General features: G+C 38.1%; 3 protein-coding genes across 6 annotated transcripts; 1 reads left to right on the top strand and 2 right to left on the bottom strand.

The window, feature by feature from the left end:
- Positions 1 to 458: 458 nt before the first annotated feature.
- LOC106180948 (uncharacterized) lies at positions 459 to 3,920 on the top strand. Of its 3 annotated transcripts, none has more exons than XM_087012089.1 (4): positions 459 to 644; positions 1,074 to 1,151; positions 1,855 to 2,214; positions 2,468 to 3,920. In XM_087012089.1, the coding sequence occupies exons 2-4, from the start codon at positions 1,106 to 1,108 to the stop codon at positions 3,622 to 3,624; spliced, it is 1,563 nt and encodes a 520-aa protein (XP_086868215.1). In that variant the 5' UTR covers positions 459 to 644; positions 1,074 to 1,105; the 3' UTR covers positions 3,625 to 3,920. The 3 variants fall into 3 exon arrangements, with proteins under 3 accessions (XP_086868215.1, XP_086868216.1, XP_086868217.1); XM_087012090.1 differs by having other exon boundaries at positions 510 to 700; XM_087012091.1 differs by lacking the exon at positions 459 to 644 and adding an exon at positions 676 to 773.
- A 612-nt stretch (positions 3,921 to 4,532) lies between these two features.
- On the bottom strand, positions 4,533 to 12,403 carry LOC106180944 (potassium voltage-gated channel protein Shaw). 2 transcript variants are annotated; one of them, XM_013565126.2, is made up of 3 exons: positions 11,940 to 12,403; positions 7,559 to 8,177; positions 4,533 to 6,880 (listed from the first exon to the last, which is right to left on the bottom strand). In XM_013565126.2, exons 2-3 carry the CDS (start codon positions 8,090 to 8,092, stop codon positions 5,855 to 5,857), a joined length of 1,560 nt encoding a protein of 519 aa, XP_013420580.2. In that variant the 5' UTR covers positions 8,093 to 8,177; positions 11,940 to 12,403; the 3' UTR covers positions 4,533 to 5,854. The 2 variants fall into 2 exon arrangements, with proteins under 2 accessions (XP_013420580.2, XP_013420579.2); XM_013565125.2 differs by lacking the exon at positions 11,940 to 12,403 and adding an exon at positions 10,575 to 10,654.
- A 5,182-nt stretch (positions 12,404 to 17,585) lies between these two features.
- On the bottom strand, positions 17,586 to 21,215 carry LOC106180953 (ubiquitin-like protein NEDD8). The gene is made up of 5 exons (XM_013565138.2): positions 20,965 to 21,215; positions 20,189 to 20,206; positions 19,980 to 20,009; positions 19,492 to 19,574; positions 17,586 to 18,619 (listed from the first exon to the last, which is right to left on the bottom strand). Exons 1-5 carry the CDS (start codon positions 20,980 to 20,982, stop codon positions 18,526 to 18,528), a joined length of 243 nt encoding a protein of 80 aa, XP_013420592.1. The 5' UTR covers positions 20,983 to 21,215; the 3' UTR covers positions 17,586 to 18,525.
- Between the last annotated feature and the right edge of the window lie 6 nt (positions 21,216 to 21,221).

Below are 21,221 nucleotides of genomic sequence, written 5' to 3'. Positions count from 1 at the left end.
ATGACTGGCCAGTCGTTTTAGAATAAATCAACCTCATAATTTTAAAAGTCAAATCCTAGTGCAAGAGGGCTCGATAGATGATTCGTGAGGACCCATTTTGGTGAGTAAATCCCAAGGACTTGCCCTTTAACCATCGTATATTGTCCCGTCACGAGAAATATATTCTGTTTGTAAACGTTCCAACCTTGTATTTTCATGCAATTAAAGCAAATTATACCGATGATATCGAGAAACAACAAAGCAGTGTTATCTTATATTCAAATCCATGTTATACAACAGCTCGGTTCATTCTGCTATCGTAATGATATGATGCACTAATTACAACCTAAGAACGTACGCGTGCCAGCTTTTAACCTTATGGCACGCAACTTTATGCATACTCTCTGAAATCGGGGTCCTCGAAAATAGTAAGCCTATACAAAATTAAGATATGAGCACATGTAATAATTTTGTAACAGACTACTAGCGGGCCCTGTGGTTAGATAGTACTCTATAATTTGGGTAATTATACCTCTGTCTGTCATTGGAGCCGGTCATGCTGTAAACAGTGGTCAGTATTGTGGTCCAAACATTGGTCAGAAACCACGTACTCACTGATGTGCCGAAGACGCCAGACGATTTTGAGAGGGAAAAAGGACATACTGGTGAGTGTGGACATGGTTTATGTTGACCAGTAAGGTGCACTACCCCAAAGAACTTCGTGAGTGTCGTCTGCGAGAGAGAGAGAGAGAGAGAGAGAGAGAGAGAGGCTGTATAGCTTGAAAAACTACAATGTGTGTTAAAATACTTTGTCTGGTGTAGTAGTTTTGGGCCTATGTGCCACAAAGATTTATGAAAGTTTTTGTTGTAGAATGGTTTTTGTCTTGTTTGTCTTATTTTCTTGACAATTCGGCCTTACTAGGCGTAGGGAAGCAGTTTAGGCTGGAATAACCGTATCACCGGTACATTGGTTTCCTTATCAAACGCGTATCGTAGTATACTCGCGAACAGTTTGGACACACATATAATTCTTTGTTCGCTTTAAAAAATATTCTAATGTACCACACGTTAAAAAACATATGATTCTGTTTCAGGGGAGCCGTTGCTGTAAGATAAGACAGCAAAGATGCACTTCACTCTAGTTGCCCTTTGCATCAGCATACTGCTGCATGGTAAGTATTGTATGATCTCGCGTATAGATTTTAATGAATTCAGTTGTCATCAGCAGATCAATTTTAATTTCTGAGTTACTCCTTCTTTAATATAAAACAATTACTAATGCTCGAAGAAAGTACAACTTTCTGGAATTTTACAAATGTACAGGGTTGTAGGCTGAGGGTCCCAATTTTTATACCTCCTGTGGTACTCAACTTGACACCAACATAGGAGAAAGTTAGAGACTTCTGGGCTCCGTAACTCGAAAGCATCGCGAAAAGCGATATCACACAGAGGCTACAGTGTATTATATAGGGCGAGTAAAGCAAATTATAGCGATGATATCGTGGGTGGGGGGTGGGGGTGGGGGGGGGGGGGGAGGAGGGTATTGATGTACCTGGGTATAAGATACGTAATTGACATTATTCAAAGAATTTACGAAAAGTTTTTTTTTTTTTTTTTTGGGGGGGGGGGGGGGAGGGGTAAATGGGTTACATTAGCTCTTTCATTGTTCGTTCATTGTTGATGAAGTAAGTTGAGAAAAGTTCAGGTAAGCATAATCTGTAACAACATCAGCACAATCAAACAATTTTTGCAAAATATAATGTTATTTTGTTGTTGTTTATATTGCTGAATTTTTACTGGTGGTTTATTTGTGTAATTGTTGCTTAGTTGTTCTTGTTTACTATAACTTCTATTGCATTTTATTTTTCATTTCAGGTGAAACAGGCAGCGTCCCGTCCAGCAGAAAGACCAAACCTGCGTCTACACCATTAGTGCAGCCTTTGGCAGGACCCACTGTGGAAACTTCCTTTGAAGTTGGTACCCCTTTTCTAACGCTTTCAAACAACTCCGTATGTCCACGCACGCTCCGGCCAAAAGGACAGTTCGTTGTTACTTTGGCTCCTTCTGAGGCCCCAGAGAGTTCTGAGGACACCCATTATTCCTCTGAATCCGTCCTCAACGCAAAATGGATCCACAAAATGGACCACAATTTAACTTGCACACAAAAACCGACACCAACTCGAGGAATACCCAGAACGGATTCGGACAAAAGAGGTTCGCTCATGGAAAATGTGGGTAAGTCAGGGTTCGCATCCATCTCCTGATCTCGAGTCGAAGGGATGACGTTCGCAGAACACCCTTGATTTAAGTATTATTTAAACATTTATTGTTTCCAGTCTCCACTTTTTCTTCGTGGTGAGGCCTTGCATGATCACGTGTTGTCGAATCCATAATTCATATGCTTACTCACTGACTAAAACACATTTTTTTAATATCTCGTATTCCTAAAAATAAATAAAAATAATCATGTTTTTTTGTGTGTCAATAGGTGCCAACCAACTTCTCACACTGTCAGATCTCTTCAAAGAAGACGCACCACGTGACGCTGTGTTTATCACGGAGGTGCCAAGAAACGGCGCTTCGTTTTTCACAAACACCAAGTACGTGGCACACTGCAATCTGAGCAAAAACAACAACAATATGGCGGTCATACGCGTGGTGAACCCCCACCGCATCTTGCCGCTCGTCGGTGGAGACCTCAATGTTTTCTCTTCGGTGGAACCGCCAGATGGTCTCGTTGAACACTGGGTCAAGCGACTGGGCACCAAAGCCAGGCCCAGTTTCGTCCGCCTTGACAACATAACACAGAGCGCCACCTTTCTGACGCCGTATCCCATTGAGCAGTTACCTGCCGACCAACACCATGTGGATCCAGACTTGCACTATAGAGCTCTTAGCAAACGGTTCATAACAGAAGTCGATGCCACTCAACCAAAGGTTTTGTTAAACCCGGTCATCCCTTGCGTAATCAAGCTGACCCACGGAATGGGAGGAACAGGGGTCTTTCTGGTGACCACTGGTGATGACTTACAACTAACTCAGCAGAAAATTCTCCAGTCTCACCCATCCTCGGATACCATCGTCACGGAAATGGTGACAGACCTGAAATCGCCGGAATACAGCGCCCATTTCTACGTCAACAAAGCCGGCGTTGTCACGTGGTGGGAGGCAGTAGAACTGATTCAAGATAGCGAGAACAAAACTATCGGAACAATGTGGATGAAGAACAACACCGGTCTGAGAGCCATTATGGAACCGTTCGTCCTTGCAGTGGCGAACTCGCTCCATCGTGTCGGGTACTATGGTCCCGCGGGCTGTGACGTCTTGCACGACGGGTCACGTGGCTACCTCGTGGACATCAACCCCCGAGTGACCTGCTCTATGCCGCTGTGCCTGATGGCTAGAGAGATGAGTGACCGTGGGTGGTCAGTTGGTGTGATGACCCGCTTGCGCTATGCGCAGGGATCCGTAAATGACGTCATAGCACGTGCAGAACGCGTCACGGACGCCGAGGTGGTGGTTCTGAGTGCTAGTGAGGTAACCAGTGACATAACTGCGACGTATGTGGCGGTGTTTGCAGACAGTCGAGAAATGTGTGAGCACGTGCTTCAAAATCGTATGAATTTTCTGTGCAAATACAAATGACTGAAATGTAATCCAAACAAGTAGAATGCTCAGTATTATCATTAATTTTCAATTTGAATGTTTTGGCAAATTTTCAGCAAATATGACTGTGATCTGTTTGCCTGTGGCATTTAGTTATTAGTCAGTTCGTTGTAATAGCCCTTCTAATATTTATAATCACTAGCGTTGTGTGTGTGTTTGTGTGTGTGTGTTATTTTATTTCTGCAAATGTTTTAATTTGCCTTCGGTTTTTGTTGTCATATTGTCCAATGTGCATTTGTAGGCCCCTACTTCCCTTATAAAACACTATGAAAATATTTTTTCTTTTCTTATTTTATTTATTTATTTATTTTTTGACGTGAAGGAAACCATTATACACTGTATGTATAAATATGCTAACAGACGGTTCTTAAAGAAATACCGTTTTTGGTGAAATTCCGATGAATTTGCCGGCGTAAGATTTAACACAAGAGGATGGGAATCGCCTATCTCGATTGCTTGTTTTTTGTTTTACAGCGAGGAATTCTCACGCGGGTCAAAAGGTTGGGCATAGTGACGGGGAGGAAAGGACAAGACCAACGCTCTATAAATTCAACCCAAAATTAATTCACCAAGAACGCGGGGAGGGGGGAGATATGCTGGCTCTCTTTAAACCCCCTTTACAATCGACGGCGTTCTTTGTGCGTCCTTTGTGCGACCATGAAACTAGCATCGCTTTGGTTGTTAAAAGGAGGCACAAGCATCGCTTTGGTTGCAGAAAGAATGCTCAATGATCGGCCAGTTGTCGGCAAGTAATGTTTTTCCCCTCAAACGGGGCTGTACTACGGGACGCAGAAAGGACGCCGCCCAGTGTGAAGGGGGGTTTACCGCATTAATCTTTATCAGGCATTTTAAAAGACAATCTTACATCTTAGCAGTTCACCAAGAGGGAATTTACAATTCGCTTTATTTTAGTAGATATCTTGAGTTAATTTCTCTATATTACAAAATGCTTTCATCAAAACTCAACAATTTTACAGTAATCTTCATTTACATGTTAACGAGAATGTCCGATTACAAAACTGTAATTCGGTGTTACAATAACAACTCGGCAAATACTTTAAGGCCATAACTACATAGTTTATGTTTAACAGATATGCATTACACATTTATCATACTGAACCACTCTCATGCAATATCATATTAACTAGGGATGCTTTTCCAGTAAAGATCAGAATGACGCAACTGGACTTGCTTCACAAGCAATGAAAGTGTTTTGCATTTAAACGATTATTATTTTATTTCGATGGAGAACTGCAGATTTAACTCTGAGCGCGTTTTACATATAAAGTCTTAAGTCTTTGGGCCTATCTCGGGGAACGTAACGTTGACGGCACATAAAAACGTTTTAAGGCTCATACTCACAAAATGAGCCACTGAAAATAAAAACAATTGTCAAAATCATGCTCTTAGGCGAAATACTGAAAACCTCTGCCTACAGTTTGACACTAGTATTCATTCGTAAAAGAAATTGAGGCCCCATATGTAACATAGTCCGGCCGCCTCTTGATTTATACAGGTTCACGTTAGCGTGACGTAAGTGGTCAAAACCTAGGACGGGATTTACCTGCATAAATCTACAGGAACCTAACCCTGCATAACGGTGAGCTCTCCATTAATTATACACGATTTTGACCAGTCAAAGGTAGTGTAATCTTTGAACTTGTTCCATGCAGTGTAGACCACTCTCAGAGGAGTATTGTAGACCAAAAACTCGACGTCATCTCCAGGGGGCGGATCCAGAGCTATTTTTTGGCAGTCTTCCAAATTAGCTTTGTTGATCCATCCTCCATTTTTGACCGTCTTCCGACAGAAAAAATTAGATAACCGTCAATGTAAACTTGAAAATCTGACCGTCTTCCGGAAGACTCAGAAGACTGCCTCAATCCGCCCCTGATTATTCTGCATTCTGCAATCGATTGATGACAAAAGTTTGGCTGGTATACGCTATACAATGTAACACCCCATTTCCATAGATTTTTAGATCGATCTGTCCCTGTGGGGAGTCTCACTAGATTACTGTCAGCTTAGCCGGCTTAAGCGTCTGCCCCACCTACTAAAAGCTGTAAGGGGGTAATTAACTATGGTGCCCGCTCGGCTGACTGCAATTTAACGTGAACCCCCAGGGAGTTAGTTCGACCTAAATCTCAATCTTTAAATCGATCTAAATCTCAGGGAAAGCACCCTAATATTGTTTCTGTCTGATTTAACGTTAATACAAAGTGGTCGGATGTGACATAAAAGAGTGCTGGTCGCTGTGTGCGGCATGGTTGGCGGTTTCTTCAAAATCTCGTAGGCGGATGGAAGACACCACTTGCTGTCGTGGGACGTTCGTTGTCTCATCAATTGAGTCTAAATCCTCCGCGGCGTCCTTGTTTTCAATCAAATCCACCTTCCTTTCTGCCTTAAGGGTGGTGCGAGAGTGGGAATAATAAAGCATGAAGTTATTAACGATGATCGGGACAGTCAGAGCCAGACAAAGAACCCCAAAGAACGCTGAAATAGCCCCTACGATATATCCTAGGCCAGAGGAGGGGACGAATTCACCATACCCTACTGTTGTCAGTGTGACAATGGACCACCATAAGGTCAAGGGAATGTTTTTAAAGTCGCTTTTCTCGTTGTTATAGTTGTCTGCGTAGAACATCAGTGTCGAGCAGATCAACATTGTTATAAGGAGAATGATAAGTGTCAGTGTTATCTCCGCCAAACTTTCCTTCAAGGAGTACAGAATCACTTTCATGCCGGTGTACGACTTCGTGAGGCGGAAAATTCGAAATACACGTGCTATCTTCAGGATATTGATAAAGTCAAACACAGTCTTTCCGAATATAGCTTCTGGGTTGGAATTAATAATCGCCAACTCGGCGTAAAATGGAACGATGGCTAACAGATCGATTATGGTGAGAGGGTACACAAAGAAGTGAAGTTTATTGGGACTAAAAATGAAACGCATGATCAAATCAAAGGTGAAAAAACTTGCACACGTGAAGTCCACCAACAGCAAGGCAGGGTGTAAAATTTCATAGTGTTCTTTCGCTGATTCAGCTCCGGACTCATTAACGTTCTTCTCGAAATGTGCCGTGATGTCGTGGAAACTCTCCGCACCGACTCCGAAGAAGGAGAGGGTAAAAGCCCAGGCAGGGTCCCCTGGGCTGACGTGGAAAAATGGGTGTGAGTCCAGAACGAACACCATGATGGACATCAGCACTAGCAGCAGAGAGATACTTGCATAGATCTGGAATATAATAATAATAATAATAATAATAATAATAATAATAATAATAATAGAGAAAGGTGTGTTAAACAAGAAGGCAACTAAAGCAGGGGTTAGAAACATCCAAACTATATATATATGGGGCCATCCATTTTTATCATCATTATCACAAATCTGCAAACCGCAAGCTGGGAGTGAAGGGGTGAGGGATATTACCCGCTGTACGCTCTTGGAAATAGATTAAAATTATGAACTTCACCCCTAGGTATGTGCTGGCAAAGTTCATCATTTTGACTTTTTACTTTGTACTCTCTAAAGAGGGGAGGAGGGGTCTGGAAAAAGTACTATTTGTAAACTTGTCAAAATGATGATAAAAACGGCTGGCCTAAATGTATTGATCGCCATATCTGTACCTTACGTGTATACAGTGTCGACAGTATAAAGAATGATGCTCCATAGGCATAGGGTCCCAATTTGCTGCTCAGAGCGACTTTTTAAATATATCGTTACTTAAAGTACAGCTGAGAGTGACGCGGCGTGAAGCAGTACACATTGTGAGCAAACTTGAGTTGAAGTGGTACGGTGGGTTTCTTGTCTTTAATTCATTCTCAAGTTGTTAAACTAGTCTTTTTGAACCACGCACAATATATATAAAAATGCACTTAAAAACTTAAAAGTAATGATTTAAATAAAGCAAACCTTTGCAAACAAAGAAGAGCCCGGATTTTCCAAATCTGTCCAAACTCGGCGTCTTGCCGACTGCCACGTGGTCACGCGATCCCCACGGTAGCGAGATTTGTACGGCGACTTTCCTAGAAAAGAATCAAATTTGGCCAGCGATTCTTTCCTCTCTTGGTAACTAGAATACGTCGTCCAGCAGCAGTCCTCCATTTCAAACTCACTAATACCCCAGAATTCCAACTCGGCTTTCACCGCCGGACCGCACGCTGTGATGGGCACATGGAGACCTCCCGTGCGGTAGTAATTTAATACCGACTCGAATATCCCAGGGTGCCGGTCAAAGAAATAGTCGTCCTTTTCGGCTCTGTAGTGCTTTTTAAGTTCGTCGAGGTGTGGGAGGATGCTGCCATGCTTGCCCTTCAAAGTGTCCCATCTCACCTCGTGGATGACGCCCCCAACGTTGAGGCGCAGCGTCTCCGTGGAGCGTTCACCGTTTCTGGCGGTCGCCAGGTGGTGGACGGGATCCCCATTCAACAACATCACCGCTGACATCTTGTTGAGAGAATGGATCTGTCGCACAGGGGAAGGTTTGTCCACGCGGCACTTGGCCTTGCGGTGTCCAGATTCCGCCCAGGACCTGATAAATTGATGGACAGCAATGTTAAAGTACATTTATAAGGTAGCAGCTTGTAAGAAGTCAGTTGGAGCGAAAATTGGGCCCAAATCAACATGCCTGACTGAGGTAATCAGTTCACTGATTTGAGGATAGTCGTTTAGAAAATTCATTTTGACAGATATTAAGATTACGATCTCATTATTTGGACGTTGCTTGCAAATAATCAAACTTGACACTAATTACCTTCAAAGTGCCATGTAACGCTATGGCATTGTTAAATAATTGAGGTGAAATTGCGGAATCTGCTTTCAATGTAAAATATAAAGCTGTGACACAGGTGTTATTAGAGAGGATAAAGCAACTGCTTAAAATAAAACATCCAGATTCCTATCTGTCATCACATTTAAAACTTCCATTACATTTAGTCACGACATAAACTGGGCATGACAAGAAAGAGAACACCATTCAGCGTATAACCGATTTCTTTGAAGGAAAACCTTGTCATTGAACGTAAAGGTACTTTATGACAGCTGACTTAATCAATTATGAACCATTATCGATTTAAGCAAATGCCTTCGGCAGCTACCTGACTTAGAGCATGGCTTGAAGTACAGTGTAAGGTCGTTAAAGAGGGGGACGAACAGTGCCAATATGACAGTGATTTAAAAAGTGTGCGGGGAGGACACAATCTCTGCTTCGACCGGGGTCACAAAAGAACTTACGTTCGAAAATTAATCCTATCTTTTAAATAAAAATTACGGTCTTTTTTTTCGGTCCAATATAAATTCCAAGTAGTCTACTTAAATAGAGTAAGTTTTGGTTTGAGACATCAGCCATTACTTAAAAATATGTTATTGGTCTTCTATCAAAACACATTGGATCAATAAAGTAGAAATTTTGGACAAAAAGTTAAGATATATTCTATATCTGGGCTACAGTTCTTGAAAATGTCCAGTCTGGCTAATTTACTCATACCTTATGATGGAGTCCATGATGAAAAAGGGTCCCAATCCTAAGCAGACAAAAATCAACCATTTCATGAGAGACGAATGACTTATTCATGGATGATCTATAATAATTTCACCGAAACATGATATATCTAATACTCAGTGTGAATATTTCATATTAAACACGGCATTTGTAAAGTGAAGTCAGTCATTTGCACCTGAATAGAAGTAAACACCACACTTTCTTGATCATGACTCAGATTTGGATTTCATGCTGAAGTGATTGATTTAAAAAAATGTACTATTTGTTTCATCACGGGCCTGAGGCCTATAGACAAATATGTGAAATAAAGAAATAAAAATAAGAAAATATTGCCATAAGAGTTTGTAAAAAGAACAATGTTTTCAAAATTATCCGTTACTTGAATAGAAACAACAGTCTGCATTGTCCACTGATGATCTACAATAGACCCAAAAAGTTCGGAAGCTGAAGTCATAAAATTGTTTTCGATCATTTAAAAACTACGTACATAAAATAGTAACGAATGGTGGGTGCATTATCCATCATTATTTGGTTAAATGTGCACCTTAGCTCATATGATTATTTTTTTAATTATTCAAAATAAAGATGTTTCCGAACTTTTTTGGGCGAGTGTATTTCTAGGACGTAGGTCAAATATGAATGAATCCCTTTAAAACAACATTATCGAGCTTGTGGCAGATAATTACTTCGGGTATACAGCCACGGCTTATCTTTGATAAATTCGAACAAAACTTTTGAAAAAGATCGGAGGCTTTTTAGTTTCTGCAAACGGCTCTGTTCCCTCTGGTACATTTTATATTATATACGTTCTTCACATGTGCTTTATACAGTTTTAATAATCACATATCTCTCAGTAAGGCGGTAAGGTCTTTTGCGTTAGTAGATTTGAATCTCCTCAGGCCAACTGCCTATATTTGAACCCTATAATTGCCCTATAATTTATCATTACTACTATGTCACTGTATATTTTAGTGTTTTAAATGGCCTAATCATATACAATCCAACTAAGCCAAGTCTATAACCCTAGCACAATGTATGTGCTCTAAGTTAAGGTTAAACTGACAATCGCTGTTAACGTTGAAATATTAGCTGTTGCCAACTGTTTACGCTTCATTACTCAGCCTAATTAGTAGTTCAAAGATCCCGATGGTGGCAGGTAAGTTCTAGGCGTATATTTATGTACAGCGATTTCGGGAATTTAATGTCTAGAGATGGAGAGAGAAGATATGAGAGAGAACCTTGTACTTCTGTTTCCTCCCCCATGCCCCAGTGACGAGTTAGTTCACTTAGATGATGTTGATAAGCTTTCATTAAATTCATAATCTTAACATCTACCGTCAGTCATAAATACTGTGGCACTTGAATCAGTCCACTGCGGTCACTATCTCGTAAACTGACCTGCCTCCAAATTACTGAAAATGTAATTACCTCGGTTGTTTATCCTTTTTCAAGATTTGCCAGGCTACCAACTCAGTTGTTTGTCTTAAAAGCATGACTTACTTTTGATAAATGTAATTTAAATGCAAGCCAAAACTACTCCAAGTGTCTGATCTGTGGTGATGCAGTTTGCTTCTAACACAATGCTGTACAAGTTGATAACAATACCGTGACTAACGGCCCCTTCACAATAATTTGTCGACTTAGCTATTGCTCACTAACTTCACGGACACACTCGCTGAATACAATCAGATTAACAGACTGACACGCCCCCTCTTGTTTTCTATGTACTCGTATATCACCAACTTTTCTGTATTCTACTGGCACAGAAGCTAGGTCGATAAATTCAAATAGTAAACGGGACCTAATTATATATTACACGTGATGTGCTTTGATATTCTGTGAGTGTGAAGGCAGTTTTTATTTTGTTAAATCAACATTATTTCCGTTTTGTTGTTGTATTGGCGTAATATGAAAATAATCATTCGGTCATGTGCTATATATAAATTTATATATATTTTTGACGTATTCGGTCTCTCTTGAAAATTTTCAGACAAAACTTGATCGGTATTGAATCCAAAAACCACAAAAGATGTGTTTTAAGAATACCTCACTAGTCTACTGTATTGAAAAAATGTCAAAAGGATTTTTAAAAATTGTATAATATCTCTTTTATATTTCTTTAAGAAAGTTTAAAAATGGCATTTTTACATAGCTTAAAGTGTGTGTTATAATCTAAGGGATGCTTGCTACCGTTCACTTTGCTTAGTTTAATAAAAACTACACATATCGTTTTATCATGTACGGGCAAAACCCTTTGAGTATTTTGAAGTTGACAGAGGAATGAATAGCCAATACCAGGAAGTACGAATGCCAGGAAAATCTTAATAATTGTTTCGCCCCCCCCGTATCCCGGGGGCGAATCCAAAGATATTTTCTGACAGTCTTCCAACAGAAAAATTAGATACCCGTCAAACGTAAACTTGAAAATCTGGCCGTCTTCCGGAAGACCCAGAAGACGGCTTCAATCCGCCTCTGAATAATCCTACATGCTTTTAGCTCATTGCTATAAATGAGATGATTTAAGTCTTGCTGTCGTCTCTTAGAAGTCTGCTTAGTCAGCTTAAAATTTTGATAACATCACACTGTGTCAGACTCAGACGACTAAGCCCAACAAATGCCATCTTGAAAGGAACCCATAACGTTAGACTTAAAAAAAAGCTTTGGCATTTAACCTGGATAACATTACGAAACCTAGGGCAGTATGCGTTATTGAATTCATATACAATATACTTCTCCACGGCCCCATACCTGTATTGTCTTACACACACTTAGTGTGCTGTTGTATGAACTTACCTTGTTTTCACTCAACCAACATCAAGTAAGTTAAACGTGTATCAGTTGTGTTAGCCCTCTGATGATTTCATGCAAAGTCCAGAAATTGAGAAACGACGGTCTTCGGTCTGGCTGCGAAACCCCCGGCCTTACCTATGTGTCCACCCACGCCCCAATGAAACAGCCGAGCTTATCTGTCGCACATTTACCGTCAAACATGAATGCACGGATGCGCTTCGCCTGACTATATGACACTGCGTTAAACGGTAACAGCACGGAATTCCTCACACTCCGAAGTTTTGGTTTATATATAGATCCTGGCTGTGATTGATGCCCAACTTCCAAATAAAAGTCACGTGGTTTCATAGGGCTTGTCGGTACGTTTTCATCTCAGATATGCCCAACATCCTACCGTCTTCTCTTCTTGAGAACTAATATTCTACACAGCCTCATGTCTTGTTTTCGCTTTAAAAAACACAAGGCGCTGGTAGCTGTTCAGTTATCATAGTGTTGTATCGTCTGTATGTCATACACATTAAATAATAGATACTTACCTGGTGTGATCGGCGAAATGCGGGATGACACGATATGTGCTTTTCTAGAATATAGTTCTCCGCTTGAAGAGGGTTATAGGAAGTGGGACAGTGCGTGTTCTGTTTAAATACGTGCATTGCCAAAATAGATAAGTCTCAGATGTGTACTTTTCTGATTTTGACAAATAAAAGTTTTTTAGTGGGGATTCAATTATTTCTTTGAAGTCACCCCCCTCCCCCCCCCCCCCAAAAAAAAAAAAAAAAAAAAAAAAAAAAAAGTGAGATATAATATTACTGCAATTGTCTCACGGTGGAACCGGCTGTTTGTAAGATCGCATATCTAGAGAGCGTAAGACTGGAATCACTATCTTGATAAAATTTAAAAATGTTCGTGCGACTGATTTGAAATGTATTCTTTCCGGGATTTTTGCGATAAATCTATTTTTTCTCGAAAAAAAAAAAAAACAACCTTTTTTTCTCCCACTCACGAATCATTTCTTGACCCGTAGGTTAACTTGGGTTTGATATTTTGTACGATTTCAAAACAAATTATTTTGTTCGAAATATCAGGCCAGACATTTAAACCTCCATGTCATGAAATATCGACATTAGGTTATTTTATTTGAGAGGCCTTATCGTTTTTTAAGTCTTAATTGGAAAGATTAGTGGTTTTGTACCATATATTGACAGAGGAAATAATATGACTTTGTGACATAGTTTACCTTTAATATAGTATTTACTTATTTAATTTTGGTAAATGGCTGTCAATTACGCCTATTGTAGAAAATATTCAACGAAATTTGGTACATTTTAACTGTACACTTAAAGGCAAAGGGCGCACTTTATTTTTTAAACCAAAATCTGTTTCTTTGCCTAGTAAACAACGTCTTCAACATTTTTAATTTTTAAAAAAATTTTTACTGTGTGACCAAATGCATAAATTTTCATCTCTAAAGGTCTTCATAGTTAAGTTGTATAACTCTTTTCATTACCTTATATTTCTCGGGGTTCTTGTCAAGTCATTGCAATAGGGAGGGGGAGTGACCAACTTGGCACATTGATTATGGTCATTCATGAGACAATGACTTGTAGATATTGTGAAGAACCTTCTTGATGGCCTGTGTTGACCACACGTTAATTAATCGGGTAGTTCCTCTGTGTCTGGCAGTACCCAAACTATCGATACTCATCCTTTGTTTTGGTCACTAAAACTCTTTTATGTTTTGGAAGCGCACGTGGCTTCTCATGTGTTTTGGTCCAGCACTCGGACTGGCCAGATAAATCAAACTTTTTTCACTTTCCTTTGCCAGAAGGTACCGGCACCAGACGATGTATTTTGGGCAATCTAGTTTTTAAAAAAATGGCACAAGTGCCACACAAATTTAGTTGCATAAGTAGCACATGTCACAAGGGGACATTTAAAACATATAACGATTACCAAGTACCATGCTTTATTTTTGTGTAACCTGATATATTAATTCTTTCCCAAAGTGATCTTTGGGTGACAGTGTATAAGCATACCCGGTTGGTTCCTCTGGTCCGATATTAATAGATAACTAGAATATGATTTACTATATTTCTGTGTTATTAATAATCAGGCATCCATCCTTGTTGAACTCGACAAAGACAAGTACTGTCTGTAAATTAGAATATATGCAGTGTTTAAAAAAGAACCCCTGCACGCAAGTTCTTTTGGTAGGCGCAGGTGGTTTTGCATGTGTTTTTGATTCGAGTCAACAGAATAAATCATGTTTTTTTTTCAAAGCCGTCTTCTCGAAGATGAATCTGCCTCAAAAGATCAGTTAAAAGATTTGTCACCTCAAGTGTTGTTCACAAGATCAATCTAAGTCACAAAATGCTTGGGATGTTTTGCAAACGCACATGGTTTACCATGTGCTTTTGGTCCAGCGGTTGAACAAATCATTTTTCAATGTCCCAGGAAGGTGGTAGATGAAATGCAATCTGCCTAGTTTTCAGGATAAGTTATGCTGAAATTCGGAAAGCAAATCAGGGTTCTTACATAAAGGTTGCCATTGACCTAAATTCCATGCTCGCAGCTAATGATTTTATGGACGTGTCGTGTCATAGGCCAATTTTAAGGTATACTATGCACGCTTGAAAATATCCCGAAGTCACATTTTATTTCTATAAATATCCTGCAAAGCTCCTTCTTTTTTTCCAAATTCTGATCATTAAAAAGATGAAACCCCTCAAGTGAAATTACCTGGTGTCAGTATTTCCTTCTAAACTGACAGGAGGAATATGGCGGTCTAAATGTATGGCCAGGCATTTACAACTGAATTGTCAGGAAAGGTTTAAAACATCGAATCTAAGTGCAGAGACAGATTGAGTAATGAATCTGGAGTAGAAGAAAATTAGATTCGAAAAATCTTCCTAGTAGGACACTGAACCATTAAATATGAAAACTTTATTGAAGACTTGGTATTATGTTTTTTCTACAAGAACTGCATGTTGATGACCCACATTTATTTTTTTCTGGTCCTTTTGACATTCAGCTGAAGATGACCTATATGAAGTTTCATCATTTTCCATTAATTATTTACCAGAGACAAAGATTGATTTTCATTGGATATTAACAAATATTTCTATGGCTAATTATGTGACATTTTCTGTGCTGTGCAGCGAAAACTTGTGCTGTAATGACCTGTCGTCGTCCATAGTAAGTAAAGTGGTAATAGACAATATATACAATTGATATCTGTAACTGTGGTTGAGTTTTAGTGTCATCGTTATAGAAAAGTGAGGTTATATAATAAAAGCGGGCTTGTTTGGCCAAATCAAGAACAATCGATATTCTTTGTTACCTTCTATCTTGTTATGAAAGGGACTATGAAAGTTTGTGGTACACTGGGATGGAGGAGACATAAAGAATATTTCGTTGAGTTAAAGTACTTGTAAAAAGGAACTAGATTCGAAATATAAATAATGTTACTGCTATTTTTATAATAATAATAATAATAATAATAATAATAATAATAATAATAATAATAATAATAAGTATAAGGACAAGACGAAGAGGCGTAGGCTAAAGAATACGTAATATGCACAGTTATTCTCATTCAAAGGTCGTTCACGGTGCTCTCCTAACACACTGAGACGTGTGTATTATAACTGGGGGCGGCGGCTGGAAGTACTCCCGCCCGGGGAAGTTTTTATAGGATTAGGCTATTATCTGTGAGGTTTGATTTTTCATTTCTTAAGTATTGTCGATAGTGCATGTAACATATACGGCAATTACTCGATCTTTTCAAAAAGGGTATATTGTGGATTTTACAGATACTGTATTTTTAAGTCACAATTTCTTTAAATTAGAACATTCCTATAGAGTGCTAAAACGGCTACTCTGTAACTCTGTTCTTTGCAGTAAAATCCCCACAAATGCTATACAGAAATATAAGTTTTATTATCATAAAACTATGATTCAGAAAGTTTGACTATTTTTTGCCCATTGAAAAGATCGAATAATTGCCGTAGATATAGGACTAAGGCCTACTTATTTATCCCTATGCTATTTCTACATCTTTTATTATTGAAAAGCTGGTGGTGCTTTATTTTCAGATTTCTAAGAAATATATTAGACGACAAGTGCTGTTAATATTGTACACGGTATAATAAATACATTTCTGGTTTCAATATATATTCAATCTAATACAACTTTATATACTTTTTTGCCTAGATATGCTTTTTTGCATATTTCTTCTGCGTTTTTTATTTTTATTTTATTTATTTATTTATTTATCTATTTTTTTTTTTTTGGGGGGGGCTATCTACTTGTGGTTGATTTCTTGAGGTAATTATGCCGTTCTCCACCGATCATTGTAAACGTTAATCATAAGGGTACAGTGCCGGATTAAAAGGGAGAGTCAGGGGGGTCCTGCCCACCCCCCTTCGATTTTTGAAAAAACCACACGAAAGTTTCCCTCTTCAAATTAGAATTTTGACTAGCTGAAAGTTCTAAACTGTAACAAAGTTCTAAACCGTACCAAATGGCACTGTTCGACCTCTAAAATACAACAAAATGTTTTTTTTGTTGGGGGGGGGGGGGGGGGGGGAAGGGTCGGCTTAATTCGCATCCGCGGACCCCCCCCCTTTCAAATAATCCTGGATCCGCCCCTGATATGAAGGTAGCACCTGAAGTCACCTGAAGAGCGAAATTTTCCTTTTATTTCAGAGACATATGTATACTATTTGCTCAGTGAAACCATTTTAAGCGTTTCAACTTCATTTGTCAATCGTCAGAATATTTACGCCTCTTCATGTTTGTCTTATACAAATTAAATATTTATATTGATGTTATAGGCCTATATATTATATTTTGCAATTCACCTCATATGGAAACAAATGAATAAATAAGTGACTGATATCATCATTTCTAATTATAAACTTAGACTATTTGCTAGAGACACTCCTTTTTTACAGCAATGTCGGTGCAGGAGAGTGATTCAACTAGCTTACAGGGTCTGAATTTACTCATCGTCTGCCCTGCTGCAGGAGAACTCGCTGATGCCCCGGAGTTTGGCTTCCGCAATTCTTTCAAACGGAACGCCCTTGATGCAGTGCCAACAAGCTAAAGAAACGTGGTACTTTTATTTCTTTTTTCGTTCAATTTTATTGTAAAGCCGATCGAGGTTAGGCGATCTCCTTCTTAGTTCGATATACACTCGCCCCAAAAAGTTCGGAAGCATCGATATCGTTATTTTAAATATTATAGAATAGCCATATCAGCTAAGGTAAATATTTTTGCCAAATATTGATGAATAATGCACCCACTTTTCGTTACTTTTGTATATACACTGAAGATTTTCCCACGACATAACATACTTTTTTTAATTATATTGAAAAACCATGTCATTTTTCCAAACTTTTTTGGTCGAGTGTATACGCAAATTCATCGGGAATTGCCACATTCTTCATGGATGACCCAGCTGGTGGAAAACTCATGCTCCCCAACAGAATTCTTATAGTTCCAAAAACTAAATACTGGTTCCACGTGTATAAGATTATATTATTCAAGATGAATGAAGAACTTATACGAAGTAACTTATATGTGGACCACCTAGAAATTATCATTTTCACCCCGTGTACTCCCACATACACATCGAGAACTGTAGAGTCCGTTCCTAGACTTTATTACAGTTTGAGATTAACAAAAGCACATTTCAATGATTACAACGTCGATAACTGTGGTTAAATTATGACATACTGGATATAGTTTTTCTTTAATACTACACATAAAAAAGAAAGGTCAGAGCGACCTCTATCTAGGACATTTTGTTATGATCAACTAATAATCAAAACAATCTGAAAATCCATCAAATGCATTTTAAAGGTAAAACAGAATTATAGAAAATAATTCAATATTTTTGTCTCCACTATCTTTTATATAATTCTCTTAATAAATATTCTAAAGTGTATCAAATTGAATTTTTGGCTGCAATCCACTAGATAAAAAACTTGGAGAGAAGTACATTGCTTTCACTCTGTCCTTCAAAATGTCTATTTTTCTACATTGAATTAAACTAAATGGTAGTTATCTACGAAAACTTGATGCATTTTGCACGCTCAAATAGACCTGCCGTTTCACGGCTCCTTCAGAGAGCACTTCCTGTTCATGGTATTTTGTTTGCACGACATCAAAGAGCACACAGATTCACAGTGACAGTACACATCACAATATGCCAGTATTCTCCAGAGAAACTTCTGAATGCAAACTGATTTATAAGGACTGACTAAATATCCCTTTCTTTCTTAGTAGGTACCATTCTTTAAACACATCTCAAGCTGCAACATGTTAATAGGTCATTCACTTTGGCTTTAGTGCAGTGAAAAAAAAATTAATGTAAAATTCTTTGTGGTATCCTTTACATGATGGTAAATATGCAGGCATCAAAAGTAAAAAAAAAAGGCTCTGGACATGATGAAGGGATGATTTTGCAGTCCAGTTTAAATAAATAAACAAATATCTCCCAAAGTCGCTAAAGAGAAAACACCCTCCCTTTGAAGAGAGAGGTGCATTCAAGACATTTTGAAAAAGTTTAAGTCTGTGATTGTCATCAATGTCCCCTGTGTCCTCCCCGGAGAGCTAACACTAGATGTAACACTGATCCACCTTGGACTTTGTAATCTGCTGCAGTCTTGTCATCATTCCTGGAAATAAATAATTAAAATAAAATAAAATAAATAAATTTACCTTTTTAAACTTGAACTTTTGGTTTAATTACTGATCTTACACCAAATGTCAAAGATAATTTGTATTGGTTCAAGAAAAAGTCACAATTTGTCTTACTTTTAAGTCAATTTATCACTAATCTGATACAAAAATATCGTAGTCCTTAATCGACAAATGTTTTAAATGATGGAAAAAAAAAAAAAAACAAGTGTTATTGAGCTGCTCATTTGAAATGTTCTGAATTTTGATAATTTTTAAGATTTGCAATGATGTAAAAAGTCACTGCTATACAACTTTGTGTGAGTTTGTTGTACATAGTATGCTGATGTTATTTCTTCAACATAAAAAATGTCCTAATGATAAATTCAAAAAGATGGATTCTACGATGTGTGATATGTATTTTCTATCCTGGCAATCCAAAGGCCTAGAAAACTACACCAGAGAAAAAAAGGGCAAAAAACTTCATGAGTCTGATGACAGGCAGCTTATATTAAAAAATCACATAAAATTGTGCTTCAGTATTGCTCACTGCAATATGGTGTGGCTTCTGGAAACCTTTAGACTTCGTTTTGAGTGCAACAGAATCACCCCCTAGCTGCTCTAAATGTCATTCAGTTAATCTGATTGTATTCAGGCAGAGTCCTTGCGGAGTTGGATCGATCTACATAATATGCTAGATTCATTTTGAGTGCACCCTTTAGTGATTGAGTGGCACAGTAGGGTTTTCTTGCGTTATCATGGTTTTTGAATGTTGTCGTTGTAGTTTGCTAGGCCTGATCCAGACCTGGAAATTTCTCCTGATCAATCTTAAACTGTACACACTTTCACCTAGAGATGTGCATATACTCACATTTGTTTCCCACTAAAAATAAGCCTCTGTTGTTGTGGTGGAATTCCTTCCTTTTCCTCCACTCTCTCTTTTATTCTCTCCACCTAAAATAAAATTCAATTTCTCAAACTGAAACACACCTAACTAGATTAAGAAAGTATAAATATGAGAATGAATCATTTCTCAGCTGCATGTTCAAATATATAAATTGTTTGTCTCTTACGGCTCACTTCAACCATATAAACAAGGGTAAACATCAATAGTACACACCTCTGCCTTCACCATTCTGTAGACTGTGATTTGAAAGCTTGTTTTTTAGATGAAGATGTAAATTTTATTGCTATTGAAACTTCATGGAATGGATTTAGATTTTCAACAAAGCAGGTTTTGCAAGGGGACCTGTGTATAGCCAAAGAAATCATTTAGTAAACAAAAAACATTTTATGAAATAAACTGAGAAGTGGGAGCTAGACACCAAACACAGTTCAAGTAAAATGGCAGAAAATTACCTTATCAGTGGGTTCAATGTCTATCTCAATCTGAAAAGATAAAATACTAAGATAAAAAAATTGTTCAATTTGTTGTTACACAACTGAAAAAGTAATAGTGGACATACATGTATATAATCTTCTTATCCTTAAAATCATTTAAATCTCAATCTTCTTCATTCAATGGGATTGTTATTAATTTCTGATATGAAAATGGAAAATCTCCTCACCTCTTTTCCTGTAAGTGTCTACCAGTACATGAAAAGAAATGAAATTTATAAATAAGTATGAATTTTGAAACATGCTTATCATAGAAGCAAATTTTGGCAAAGCTTTATCTTTTACATACACAAGTATAACTTTTCTCAAGGTGCAAATGTGGGCGACTTTTTTTCCAACTTTACCTCAATCAATCAAACAAATCACTGCACACAAATGTGTTCTCTAGTAAAAAAAGTTTTTGAAATTTCTTTCAGAACAAATTGACTACAACATCCTCATAATAACTTGGGTATCATGGCTTTACTGTCTTTATCTCAGATGTCATTTATTTTCAAAATAAAATTTCAGTTTCTTTATTTAAAGGTAAAATCCCAGATAGACCTGTTAAAATATAAAGGCATACTAACACAGAGAGCATTGTGGTAACTATGTGAGAATCGTTTTTTTTCCCCCTTATACTTAGTTTATCAGCATCATCATGTTGTGAAAGAAATGACTTATCATACTGTTACTGAAGATACTATACCACAAACTACGCATAGGCAAAATGTCAAATAAACGACTGAACATGCCTAAAAATCTTCACAATTCATTTCTAAAAACCTGATCGAAGCCTTAACATTGTGTGACAATGACTCCGTGCCTGACTACATAGAACCGGTGTCTTAAATCATTCAAAATTAGAAGTGAAATAAAACGTCACTCCGTACAACCCTAACCACTTTAAATACACCGTGTATTAATATGACTGTTCTCCCTTAAAACATGTCTTAACATATATTACCTTCACTTTTATCAACATGATTACGATTTCTTCCTACTCCCAGTCACACTGTTCTCTTCACCGGAAGTAGTAATTGAGAGAAGTAAAGTCATTGGTCCAAAACACGTGCAGATTCCTTGGGATTAAGTGCGATTGTTTATAAGATGGCTCCAGTATGATGAGCCAAAAATTTCATAACAATTAAAAAGCTTTATTTGTGAGTCCGTTTTAACCACCATATGCATACCGAGTGCCACAATGAGCGAGAATCTACACAG

The sequence above is a fragment of the Lingula anatina genome, chromosome 4 (genome assembly GCF_051362555.1).
Source record: "Lingula anatina isolate TDL-2025a chromosome 4, LinAna3.0, whole genome shotgun sequence".
NCBI classification, from domain to species: Eukaryota; Metazoa; Brachiopoda; class Lingulata; order Lingulida; family Lingulidae; genus Lingula; species Lingula anatina.
This window is presented reverse-complemented; position numbering and strand designations above follow the sequence as displayed.

Excerpts from the sequence above, each read along its gene's own strand:
- LOC106180948 (XM_087012089.1), top strand. The coding sequence starts at position 1,106 with ATGCACTTCACTCTAGTTGCCCTTTGCATCAGCATACTGCTGCATG. Across the intron at positions 1,152-1,854 it reads CATCAGCATACTGCTGCATG|GTGAAACAGGCAGCGTCCCG; the intron begins GTAAGTATTGTA and ends TTTTCATTTCAG. Across the intron at positions 2,215-2,467 it reads TTCGCTCATGGAAAATGTGG|GTGCCAACCAACTTCTCACA; the intron begins GTAAGTCAGGGT and ends GTGTGTCAATAG.
- LOC106180944 (XM_013565125.2), bottom strand. The coding sequence starts at position 10,639 with ATGCTTTTAAGACAAACAACTGAGTTGGTAGCCTGGCAAATCTTGAAA. Across the intron at positions 8,178-10,574 it reads AAAAAGGATAAACAACCGAG|GTCCTGGGCGGAATCTGGAC; the intron begins GTAATTACATTT and ends TCAATTTATCAG. Across the intron at positions 6,881-7,558 it reads GCTCTTCTTTGTTTGCAAAG|ATCTATGCAAGTATCTCTCT; the intron begins GTTTGCTTTATT and ends ATTATATTCCAG.
- LOC106180953 (XM_013565138.2), bottom strand. Across the intron at positions 19,575-19,979 it reads ACATTGAACCCACTGATAAG|GTGGAGAGAATAAAAGAGAG; the intron begins GTAATTTTCTGC and ends ATTTTATTTTAG. Across the intron at positions 18,620-19,491 it reads ATTTTTAGTGGGAAACAAAT|GAATGATGACAAGACTGCAG; the intron begins GTGAGTATATGC and ends ATTTATTTCCAG.